At 42.9% G+C, this 12,663-nt stretch overlaps 1 protein-coding gene across 3 annotated transcripts in view; it reads right to left on the reverse strand.

Annotated features, from left to right (window-relative positions):
* Nucleotides 1-389: 389 nt before the first annotated feature.
* Nucleotides 390-12,663, reverse strand: part of LOC118388620 (SLIT-ROBO Rho GTPase-activating protein 3) — a 124,302-nt gene continuing 112,028 nt past the window's right edge. For all 3 annotated transcript variants that reach the window (XM_035777863.1, XM_035777862.1, XM_052526949.1), the window contains exons 20-22: nucleotides 7,765-7,914; nucleotides 7,213-7,525; nucleotides 390-4,801 (exon numbers count right to left, since the gene is read on the reverse strand). In XM_035777863.1, the coding sequence (XP_035633756.1) occupies nucleotides 4,352-4,801; nucleotides 7,213-7,525; nucleotides 7,765-7,914 (913 nt within the window). In that variant the 3' untranslated portion in view covers nucleotides 390-4,351. The remainder of the gene's footprint in view (nucleotides 4,802-7,212; nucleotides 7,526-7,764; nucleotides 7,915-12,663) is intronic.

Below are 12,663 nucleotides of genomic sequence, written 5' to 3' on the forward strand. Positions count from 1 at the left end.
CACTCAGATCGCCTCTCCCTGAATTTCCGGCAAGTAGCACAACAGTAGTTTTGTGCCGTAGTTTCTCCATCATGTGGCCTCAGATGGAACTGCAGTCTCAGTCATAAGAAGTTTGGGGCTTGATCTCCCTGTACAGAGGTGAGCTAGCTGGTCTATTTACACAGACACTGTAAGATAGCTGAGCATCGATATGGTACAATATCCCAAAATTGCAGAATTGGTTACGTATTACCCGTCTATTAGCATACCAATTCATAGAGATTCATGCACGTCTGCAGACACCAAGGTAATTGATCAACAAGGCTATTAGTCAAGGTATGGGCGTTTGTATTTGCTAGTATAGTTAATTAATTTGACCTGCTGGATAAAACAGTCAGAAAAGGTCAACATTAGAGGGAAACATTTGTTTTTATTTGGACATAAAAGGGTTCTCAACATCCATTACATCACAAGGGATTCAACCAATCAGACACTCATGAACAGACAGCATCACTAGACACGTGTTAAAGAGAGAGAGAGAGCGAGAAAAGAGGGTAAACAGTATGACAACAACTCACACCAACCAATATAGGCACTCAGCCACTCAGCCGGTCTCTGAATGCCACTTTGTAAGCATTGTTATCTTATCCAACATACAAAAGACATTACCTATTTTTAGCATACATTCCAGAAATCACATAGAGCTTAGAGAGGAAAGAGAGTGTCTTTATAAGTGTCTTATAAACCGTGCAAGTAGAGGAGCTAGGATATATTGACAGACTCCACTGTTGCCTACAACAACGCAATGATGCTTGAGCTATGAAGGAGGATGATCAGTCAGTATAAGAGAGAACTGAAAAAAATATGAAATTATTTTTGAGTGTACAGTAGTCTTCTTCATAAATCTATTACCCTTCCATAAATCACCTGGAGCATATTAGGTAATACATTCTACAAGTAAATACTACATTTCAGTCATTCTGTTAGTAGATATCTGAAGAGTAGCAATTCCTCTATAGCAAAGTGTACAGTACATATTTACATCATTCTTGTTTTCACATATTCCTCAGATGAAATGATGTGTGTGATGTAACACTGAAGGGAAAAATATGATAAAAGTGTATACCAAACATGACTGACAACATACCATATAGTTTAAAAAAGTAATTGAACAAGTTCATTAAAAACAAATGATGTGCACAAAAGGCACTTTAAAAATACTAATTTAAGACAAAAGGTATAAATAAACAAAATACACATTTACAAAAATCATTTAAACGTGAACAGTCTGGTTGTACATAAAGATGCTAATCTTACCTTTGCAAATAAAGCAAACCGCAGACTTTAAATGTTTATCTTTGAAAATATAGCTTATGTATGTTTGAGAAAAAATGTACTTGAATGTACGCTTCAGTTTTACTGATGAGAAATGTGGTTAAGAAAAATGTTATGTAATTCCTGTAGGAAAAAAACATGATTTAGTTGTTGGTGACAGCTCCTCTCGACAGAGAGCACCCTCTTAGTTTAATGTTCTTAATTGATTTTCTTATTGAAACCCTATGACTTATTTATTTTTAATAAAATACACAGAATGAATTGAAATGCATTTGTTTTCATCATCTAATTCTTTGCCCATTATTCTCCTGTTGGAAAGGTCTGTCCATCTGAGTTCACACATACCAGACAATTATCCACAGGGTACTTGTACTTTAAGCAATACCATATATGGCCAACAGATGGTGGAAGTGTATAACTTTGGTTGCTTTCCATGTCCCTGTGTGCCCTGCATGTAGGCTAGAATCTAACCAGGGGACCGTGTAATGGACAGAGGGCAGGGTTGCCAAACTACAGACAGGGATGACACGTTTTTCAAATGAAAGTATGTATCTCATAGTAAACGGTGTATGAAATCGAGATCTGTACACATTACAACAGTGACTGAATGATGCTGATATGATTGATAATGGAATCACAGCCTGAGATTCATGCTGCTAAATCAGATTTTTAAAATCTACCTTAGCTGACAATTCAATTCCATTGCCCACACAATACTGCTATATGTTAGTGACAACAGGTATTCTCATATTCCAAAAAGGTTAGACTAATAGGATATAGTAGCCCACCCCCATGACTACGCTATAAGTCAATGGTGTGTTTCACAGAGGAAAGACTCCGCAAACAGCCATTGTTGAATTGTCATATTGTATGAGTCGAATGGTACAGCATAAAAGATGCAGAGCAGGGCATGCCGTATACAAGGCAGTCCAACCACACAACTGTATGACTGAGCAGAGTGGCAGGAGCGGGCTTGGGCCAGCACAGGATATCATTCAACATGGCAGCTACAGTATAGGCCAGTACGTGCTCACATTTCCTTGCTGAAGGACTGAAAACAAGAGGTGGAATGAGACACCGAGACATGACAGTCAGGATGTTATACCCGCGGGGAGAAGAGGTAAGGAAGGTAAGACCACTGTGCTGCTGTTATTATTTCACCACATTTACCGCTAACTGCTCAAGCATCACTGGAGTTGTCTAGGTAAGGTATCACATTTTAGATTAAAAGGAATATTGTAACAGTACTTTCCAGCATATTTTGCATGTTAAAAGCATGACATAAATCAGACTCGAACAGGCAAGAGGTTGCTTTAAAGATGGCAAAGTGTACAGTATGAAATCTGATTTGGGCGGCCGGTAGCCTAGCGGTTAAGAGAGTCGGGCCGGTAACTGAAAGGTCACTGGATCAAATCCCGAGCCAACTAGTTGAAAAATCTGTTGATGTGCCCTTGAGCAAGGCACTTAACCCTATTTGCTCTGGATAAGAACATCTGCTAAAATGTGAATGTAAATATGTGTGTCCCAAGAGCTTTCATGGGCACAACGTTTTATGGGTATTTGGATCAGATGGGCAGAGTTCCTATTTTGTATGGGCATCTCCACCATCCATGCCACACAGGGCTCACAGGGGAAGCCTGTTGGACTGTAGTGGATGGAAGCTGACAGATTTGGACCGAGTCTGTGAGCTCTCATCCAACTTAGAGAAGCGTCAGGCTCAGTCCAAACAGTGCTCAGGACTGGCCACTAGAACACCCAACAACAGCCTGGTAACCAAAATCAGTCAATCTGGTTGTGGACTGACTTCACACAAGTTACCGTGTAGTTTTCTAGAGCTGTTGGAACAATGAGGGACTATGGGGTAAGGGGCCATGGTCAACAGTATTCTCACAGTATTACAAAATAAAAGTGGGTTCAAACCGTACTGTGGCAAAAACAATGGTATAATTACACTCCTTTTTACCGTCTTAAATATGAATAATAGAGAGAATGTCAGGATCCATGTGAGTGCAAATGGAATTTTCACTCATAAATACAATGTGTGGTATGATGTTGACATCCCCGTGACCATCAGTGCTGTGTTGAGTACATGTGTTCAAGCAGAAAATGATGAAAACAACACAAAGGAAGCAGAAACCTTTGACGTGTTGTCTTTGTTTGCAGGTTGACTCTTTCGTTTGTTTGTTTTTTGACAATGCCATTCACATCTCCTTGCTTGTTCTGTCTGGGCCTGTACAACATTTATACCATAAAAATAAAAAAAAATACATAAACTATATAGTTTCAACTACATGTTTACCACAGGTTAGGTTTCTTACATTGAGTTGGTATATTGGTTCAGTTTCCGCATCTCATATACGCATACGTATACGTACAATGTTGCTATGGTGTTACCTTGTTGAACATCCCTTATACTACAGTACAAACGAAAAGGCATAACAACTTCAAGTAAGTCTTTATTTACAGCCAAAAGGCCGGTGACCATCTTGGTTGCCTGTCTCTTAGACACAGGCTGGTAGACAGTGTCCAATCCAGAGAGAAAGGGATGAGACACCTTATTGGTGAGTGTCCAATCCACCAGCAAGGGATGAGACATCATCTGGACAACCAGTGCAGGATGAAAACCAATGCGAAAATTCCACAAGTACTTCTTCACGTTTTGCAGTCAATGAATCACTAAAAAGCCGGACCTGGCCACATACTTCTAATTTTGAGGTAAAAAAACGAAAAATAAAAAAATACGTTTTACTTAGAGGTGATTTTATTCATTATTTTCACATCTGGTTTTAAATCAAGCTTCACAGAGACTTGTGTTGATTAGGCAAAGCCCTACAGCTTCTCTGCCTGCCATCACCATGGCAACTCAGGCTCACTCCAGGAGCTTCCTGAATTCAAGAAATAAAGTCAAACCCAAAATGAGGAAGGAAACATCCCAAACGGTTCTCAGAGAACACATCAACAACGCATCATCCCATTTCTATCGGCTTTCCTCTGTGTCAAACAGTTGCAACATGACAACCCTAATTCTCCCTCAGAGCTACATGGTGCCGGACTTGTCCCCGGCTGCGTTAGCTGCATTGGCTGCAGAGCTAGCCGTGGCAGTGCTGTTGGGGAAGATCTTCTCGGTGGGTGTGACAGCAGGGCTTCCCACCCCAGAGGAACTGGAGCTTGAGGAGCGGTGTCCGGTGGGGGGTGGGCGGACGGGCCTCATGGGCGGAGGGCGCAGCTGGGCTCCGGCCAGACGGGCTGACAGGGTGGGCTTAAAGGTGCTCATCATCTCAGAGGTGGAACTGCTGCTGCGGCGCATGGCGGCGTCTGGGTCGCGGATCATGATGGTGTGGAGGGGGCTGCCAGGCTCTGAGTTCACAGGGTTCTTCATGGTGGTGTCCAGGGTGTCCAGCACCACGTCTGGAGCCTGCTTGGCCGTGTTCTGGCGCTCCAGTTCACGCAGCTCATGTAGGGCCGTGGTCATGGTCTTCTTTATGTCCTGACATACACAAAACACACAGAAAATATTATATTTTTAATAAAGCATAGCCAGTTCAGAAGGGAAAGTCGAGTGTGGTGGCATCAGCTGATTGCATTAGCAGATTTTGCACTAACTGGATTCATACTTTAATTGCACGCAGTCTATTTAAGTCGACCAGTTTTACACATGCTTCCTCAATACCAGATGTCACGCGCTCGCATGCGTTGGTGTGTCTTGCTGCATTGCTGTTGTAACTAGCTGTTACTCCCTATGCTTGCTGTTTTTGATATCCCACCACCACCCCAGCCTCTACCTGCATGGGCTGTGTGTTTCCGCCTTTGGGGTATTTGATATAGAATATCCTGCTCACTGCCTGTAGTTGTATTATCATCTTCATATGAAGCTTCGCTCTGACAGTGAGCTAACCTTAAGGAACAGAGCCCTAACGCCAAGACATGCATTGTTATCTTTTCGAATAAATGGTCAAACGTAAATGTGGTGATTTCTTTCTGAATTCAGCTCCATTCTCGTGATGTACAGTACCAGACAAAAGTTTGGAAACACCTACTCATCATTTTTGCTATTTTCTACATTGTAGAATAATAGTAAAGACATCAAAACTATGAAATAACACATATGGAATCATGTAGTAACCAAAAAAGTGTTAAACCAATCAAAATATATTTTAGATTCTTCAAAGTAGCCATGCTTTGCCTTGAGGACAGCTTTGCACACTCTTGGCATTCTCTCAACCAGCTTCACCTGGAGTGTTTTTCCAACAGTCTTGAAGGAGTTCTCACATATGCTGAGTACTTGTTGGATGCTTTTCCTTCACCCTGCAGTCCCACTCATCCCAAACCATCTCAATTGGGTTGGGGTCGGGTGATTGTGGAGGCCAGGTCATCTGATGCAGCACTCCATCACTCTCCTTCTTGGTCAAATAGCCCTTACACAGACTGGAGGTGTATTTTGGGTCATTGTATGGTTGCAAATAGCAATTATTTGGGTCTTGCTTTCCTGTGGCGGTCCTCATGAGAGCCAGTTTCATCATAACTCTTGATGGTTTATCTTGAAATTTTCCAATTTGACTGACCTTCATGTCTTAAAGTAATGATGGACTGTCGTTTCTTTTTGCTTATTTGAGCTGTTGGCAAGCCATAATATGGACTTGGTCTTTTACCAAACAGGGCTATCTTCTCTATTCCACCCCTGCCTTGTCACAACACAACTGATTGGCTCAAACGCATTAAGAAGGGAAAAAAATCCACAAATTATCTTTTAACAAGGCACGCCTGTTAATTGAAATGCATTCCAGTTGACCACCTCATGAAGCTGGCTGAGAGAATGCCAAGATTGTGCAAAGCTGTCATCAAGGCAAAGGGTGGCTACTTTGAAGAATCTGACATATAAAATATATTTTGATTTGTTTAAAACTTTTTTGGTTACTACATGATTCCGTATGTTGTTATTTCATAGTTTTGCTGTCTTCAGTATTATTCTACAATGTAGAAAACAGTAAAAAATAAAGAAAAAAACCCTGAAATGAGTAGGTGTGTCCAAACTTTTGACTGGTACTGTAGCTCTTTCTTGGAGTTGCAGACTGTCTCTGACATTTACACTAAGTCGGGGCTGCTTCACCCAGACACACACACACACACAGACAGTACAGCAGGACCTCAAATCTCGCTTTGTTCTTCCAGACACCAGCGGCTCTCTAACTAGCCTCTCTAGTAGCCGCTCTCTGTTCCTTCTCCTCACACAGTACAGCGCAACAGCACCAAATGAAGAAAATAATATCCCCGCTGCACACTCATTACCACTGTCACAATCACACACAGACACATACACTCCCTCTCTAAATCCCACACACACTCCCTCTGTTTGAATAACAGATTAATTGATGAGTGGAGAATAATTAAAGATCAAAGACTGGGTTTAGTCAGGCCCTGACAGTGCAGGGTCATCAACATGGGCTCAGTCTGAAATAGGGCTCTGATAGGAGACCACTATCATTAGCTGCACTGATCATAGCTTTGCCATTTCGAAAGCTGCCTCTGTGTCTCTATTCATTTTCCATGTATCCAGCGCTGGGCTTGTGCTGCCGATATGAAGGATCATTAGTACTCTGTGTAATTTACTTCATTTCAGCATCGCCATGAAAAGCATTTTGCTCTGGTCTCTAGGGAATTCATATTCTCTGATTGGCTCTGCTGTGTGATATTTCGGGAAGGTAAGACAAATAGCTATCGTGTTCGTAGGCCACACAAAGTATCACTTGCACACCACTATTGATTCCATTCCATATTTGAATATTGTCTGAGTTCTATGACTGATAAGGCTACAGGACATGGGGCAAAGAGGCTATGCAGTTATTTTTGGGCCGAGGTAATACTTTAGAACCTGGGGCTGATAGGAAATAAGGTCCATACCTCTGCCAGTGTCTCAGCCCCCAGTGACTTGTGGTCCCCCAGGCTACTGTGGCGTGTGGCCCCTGCTACAGGCCTCAGGGGGTGGCCCTCAGGATAGGCTTTCCTGTCAGCGTAGTTGATGCTGCCCGCGCTGCCAAATGTTCCCAGGCGCCTCTTCTCTGGGCTTTCCATGCGGCTCCTGCTAACTGCCACCTTGTGGGGGCTGCTGGGACAGGCTGCGGCCCGCGGGGGTGTGTCAGTGCCCCGAGGAGGGCTGTGGGTCTCTCCACTGTGGCGTCGAGGGGTGGCGGCCCCGTCAGAAGGTAGCCGCACCCTGAGGAGAGAGATGACATCACAGTCACACAGAGTAGGATTAGGTTGGCCCTTGACACTGATCTACGGTCAGTTTGAAACATTGACTATTTACTCCATAAATGGTTAAGATTAGCATTTGGAGAGATTTTAAACTGATCTTATATTTCTGCATATAAGTAACCCAGAGTGAGTTAAACATTGAGACTAGAACGAGAAGGGCTACATTTCAATATGTAGTCCTTGTCAGTCGTTACCCACCTCCCCATGACTCCTCCAAAGTTGGAGTCGGGGGAGTGTTCACACGGTGATGGAACGTCGTTTTTGAATGAGGCCTTGTCATCCAGTAGTGGTCCACTGCTCGCCTCGCTGTCCGCCTTCTGACTGAGATTATCTGAGAACGCATCATCCCTGCGAGGAGAGCGAGAGAATGAACATTATTCATACAGTTGGTAGAGATCTTATTTGGACTGCTGTTTATTCAAACTAATTGGTCCATATTTACACCGGGCTCTGGTTTTCAATCTGCAGTCAGTTTATCTGTTCCAGACAGTTCTGGAGCCTCTCCTTTTGAACATTGATCATTCCAATGTATTCCTCCTAACACAAAAAGTAGCAATATGAGACTCTGGCCTTACTGCCCACTCAACATCCAAATGGATTCATTAAACAGACACCAGCAATGATTAGTCATTTCAGACATTTGAGTCATTTAGCAGATGCTCTTATCCAGAGCGACTTACAATTAGTGCATTCATCTTAAGATAGCTAGGTGAGACAACAACACATAAGAATCGTATAAAGGTCATTTTCCATCAGCAAAGTCCGTGCTAGTAGGAAAAGACAAGTGCCTTTCTTTTTATTATTATCAGCATTATAAGTATTATTATTATTATTATTATTTGCGATTATTTGGGGACACCGCAAGAGTTATTTAACCAAGACAGAAAAGAGCTTTGACTGGGCTGAGCGGGAACTGCCCTCCCGTAGGGGTGGAAGGGCCAAAGAGACAAGAGGTGGCGGAACAGAGTGCTCGGGTTGGGATGTAGGATTTGAGAATAGCCTGAAGGTATGGAGGGGCAGTTCCTCTTGCTGCTCTGTAAGCAAGCACCAGGGTCTTGAAGACGATGTGAGCTTCAACTGGAAGCCAGTGCAGTGTGCGAAGGAGTGGGGTGACATGGGCTGCAGAGTTTGATGGTACAAGAGGGGAGCCCAGCGAACAGAGCGTTGTAGTAGTCTAAACCAGGGGTTCCCAAATGTTTTCTCTCAGGGCCCCCCTTCCAGTATTGGGGAACATCCCGCACCCCCTGAATGCACGCGCCACGTCTATTTCTATGGGCACAAGCACTGTTCATGACACAAACTGTTCACACCCCTCTTATTGATGGAGAGAATTCTGCAGGTATAAAGTGTATTTCCTGCAATTCTACACATTTTGTCATGGGGTGCAAAGAACATTTGGCAGTTTTAAAGCACATTTTCTTGCAATTCTATACATATTGCCATGTATAATGTGTATTCATGTGATATTTGAGTGACAAACAAATTACAACAATATCCATACTTTTCTTTTTAAATGTGCATCGCGTGCGTGAGAATATTGCAAAATAAATGTACACATACATGTTATTCAATCATTGCACCCACACTGCTTACGCGCGTCTACATAGCAGGTGCTAAAATAAAACTTGGTTCAATTTGTGACGCATGACGAGCTACAAGTCCCATCTCTCCCATCTCCTGATTGGTTTTTAGGAGCATGTACCCACGGGGTGATGGAAAGATTGAAACGGAGTTGGTTGCCAACTGCCATATAAAGTCCGAAGAAGAAGCCTGAAGGAGGAGATTACTAGAAACGAACTTGGTTTACACTTTTATCTGTGGATTAATTGTTGTGCATTTCACGTCAAATAACAACCTAATGTTAATATCCCAGGAGAAATTAGCTAGCAACAGCAAGTTAGCTGACTAAAGTGCCATAAATGTTTCATGCTTTTCCACCAGACCCTAAATTAATATAGTTGGTTCAGAGTTCGTTTTGATATTTCAACCTGCGTATCCTTATCGCGTCTGGTGTAGGTGGACAAAATCAACATGCGCGAGATTGCACGCTCGCTCTGGTCAGCATGTAAGGTATGCAATAACTAACATGACAAGAGGAACTGATGATTCACTACCCAATTTGTAAATTGCATCTTGTGCATTCTGCTATTACAAATTTCAAGAGTAAGTTTACAGCCGGACTGAGTTCACAAATATATATATATTTGTAAAGACCCCACCCTCGTCGACCACCCCACAGTTTGAGAACTACTGGTCGAGATGGGAGATGACAAGTGCCTAGATTATGAGCCTGCAGCTGCGAGTCACTGCTTTGATGTTTGCAAAGAACGACAGGGTGTCCAGGGTCATGCCAAGGTCCTTTGCACTCTGGAAGGGGGACACCGTGGAGTTGTCAACTGTGATGGAGAGGTCTTGGAGTGGACAGGCCTTCCCCGAGAGAAATACCAGTTCTGTTTTGTCGGGGCTGAACTTGAGGTGATGGGCCGACATCCAAGCTGAGATGTTTGGCAGGCACGCAGAGATGCGTGTCGCCACCTGGGTGTCAGAAGAGGGTAAGGAGAAGATTAGTTGAGTGTCATCCACATAGCAATGATAGGAAGGCCATGTGAGGATATGACAGAGCAGAAACTTGGTGTACAGAGAAAAGAGGAGAGGGCCTAGAACTGAGCCCTGGAGGTAGTGCTGAGCGATTAGTGCTTTTTGAGGTAATTTCGGTTAGATTATTACAAAATAATCACGGTTTTCAATTTCAATATATATATATAAATATAACTTGTTACCTGTATAAAATACACCTATCCACACACTCAATCAAACAGACTCCAACCTCTCCACAATGGCCAAGACCAGAGAGCTGTGTAAGGACATTAGGGGTACAATTGTAGACCTGCAAAAGGCTGGGATGGGCTACAGGACAATAGGCAAGCATCTTGGTGAAAAGGCAACAACTGTTGGCGCAATTATTAGAAAATGGAAGAAGTTCAAGATGACGGTCAATCACCCTCGGTCTGGGGCTCCATGCAAGATCTCACCACCTCATCAATGATCATGAGGAAGATGAGGGATCAGCCCAGAACTACACGGCAGGACCTGGTCAATGACCTGAAGAGAGCTGGGACCACAGTCTCAAAGAAAACCATTAGTAACACACTACGCCGTCATGGATTAAAATCCTGCAGTGCACGCAAGGTCCCGCTGCTCAAGCCAGCGCATGTCTAGGCCCGTCTGAAGTTTGCCAATGACCATCTGGATGACCCAGAGGAGTAATGGGAGAAGGTCATGTGGTCTGATGAGACAAAAATAGAGCTTTCTGGTCTAAACTCCACCTGCCATGTTTGGAGGAAAAAGAAGGATGAGTACAACCCCAAGAATACCATCCCAACCGTGAAGCATGGAGGTGGAAACATCATTCTTTGGGGATGCTATTCTGCAAAGGGGACAGGACGACTGCACCGTATTCAGGGGAGGATGGATGGGGCCATATATCGCGAGATCTTGGCCAACAACCTCCTTCCCTCAGTAAGAGCATTGAAGATGGGTCGTGGCTGGGTCTTCCAGCATGACAACGACCCGAAACACACAGCCATGGCAACTAAGGAGTGGCTCCGTAAGAAGCATCTCAAGGACCTGGAGTGGCCAAGCCAGTCTCCAGACCTGAACCCAATAGAAAATCTTTGGAGGGAGCTGAAAGTCCGTATTGCCCAGCGACAGCCCCGAAACCTGAAGGATCTGGAGAAGGTCTGTATGGAGGAGTGGGCCAAAATCCCTGCTGCAGTGTGTGCAAACCTGGTCAAGAACTACAGGAAACGTATGATCTCTGTAATTGTAAACAAAGGTTTCTGTACCAAATATTAAAGTTCTGCTTTTCTGATGTATCAAATACTTATGTCATGCAATAAAATGTTAATTAATTACTTAAAAATCATACAATGTGATTTTCTGGATTTTTGTTGAAGTGTACCTATGATATAAATTAAATATATTAATATAAATGATATAAATTACAGACCTCTACATGCTTTGTAAGTAGGACAACCTGCAAAATCGGCAGTGTATCAACTACTTGTTCTCCCCACTGTGTGTGTGTATATATTTTTATATATATACAGTACCAGTCAAAACTTTATTTTTACTGTTTTCTACATTGTAGAATAATAGTGAAGACAGCAAAACTATTAAATAACAACATATGGAATCAAGTAGTAACCAAAAAAGTGTTAAACTAATCAAAATATATTTATATTTGAGATTCTTCAAAGTATCCCTTTGCCTTGATGACAGCTTTGCACACTCTTGGCATTCTCTCAACCAGCTTCATGAGGTAGTCACCAGGAATGCATTTCAATTAACAGGCGTGCCTTGTTAAAAGTTAATTTGTGGAATTTCTTTCCTTCTTAATGCATTTGAGCCAATCAGTTGAGTTGTGACAAGGTAGGGGTGGTATCAGAAGATAGCCCTGTTTGATAAAAGACCACGTCCATATTATGGCAAGAACAGCTCAAATAATCAAAGAGAAACGACAGTCGATCATTACTTTAAGACATGAAGGTCAGTCAATATGAAACATTACAGTTGCAAAAACCATCAAGCACTATGATGAAACTGGCTCTCGTGAGGACCGCCACAGAAAAGGAAGATCCAGAGTTACCTCTGCTGTAGAGGATAAGTTCATTAGAGTTACCAGCCTCAGAAATTGCAGCGAAATAAGTTCAGGTAACAGACACATCTCAACATCAACTGTTCGGAGGAGACTTCACGAATCAGGCCTTCATGGTCAAATTACTGCAAAGAAACCACTACTAAAGAAAACCAACAATAAGAAGAGACTTGCTTGGGCCAAGAAACACGAGCAATGGACATTACACCAGTGGAAATCTGTCCTTTGGTTTGATGAGTCCAAATTTGAGATTTTTGTTTCCAACCTCTGTCTTTGTGAGACGCAGAATAGGTGAACGGATGATCTCCGCACGTGTGGGTCCCACACAAAGCATGGAGGAGGTGGTGTGATGATGCTTTGCTGGTGACACTGTCTGTCATTTATTTAGAATTCAAGGCACACTTAACCAGCATGGATAGCACAGCATTCTGCAGCGATAC

The sequence above is a fragment of the Oncorhynchus keta genome, chromosome 10 (assembly GCF_023373465.1).
Source record: "Oncorhynchus keta strain PuntledgeMale-10-30-2019 chromosome 10, Oket_V2, whole genome shotgun sequence".
Classification (NCBI taxonomy): Eukaryota; Metazoa; Chordata; class Actinopteri; order Salmoniformes; family Salmonidae; genus Oncorhynchus; species Oncorhynchus keta.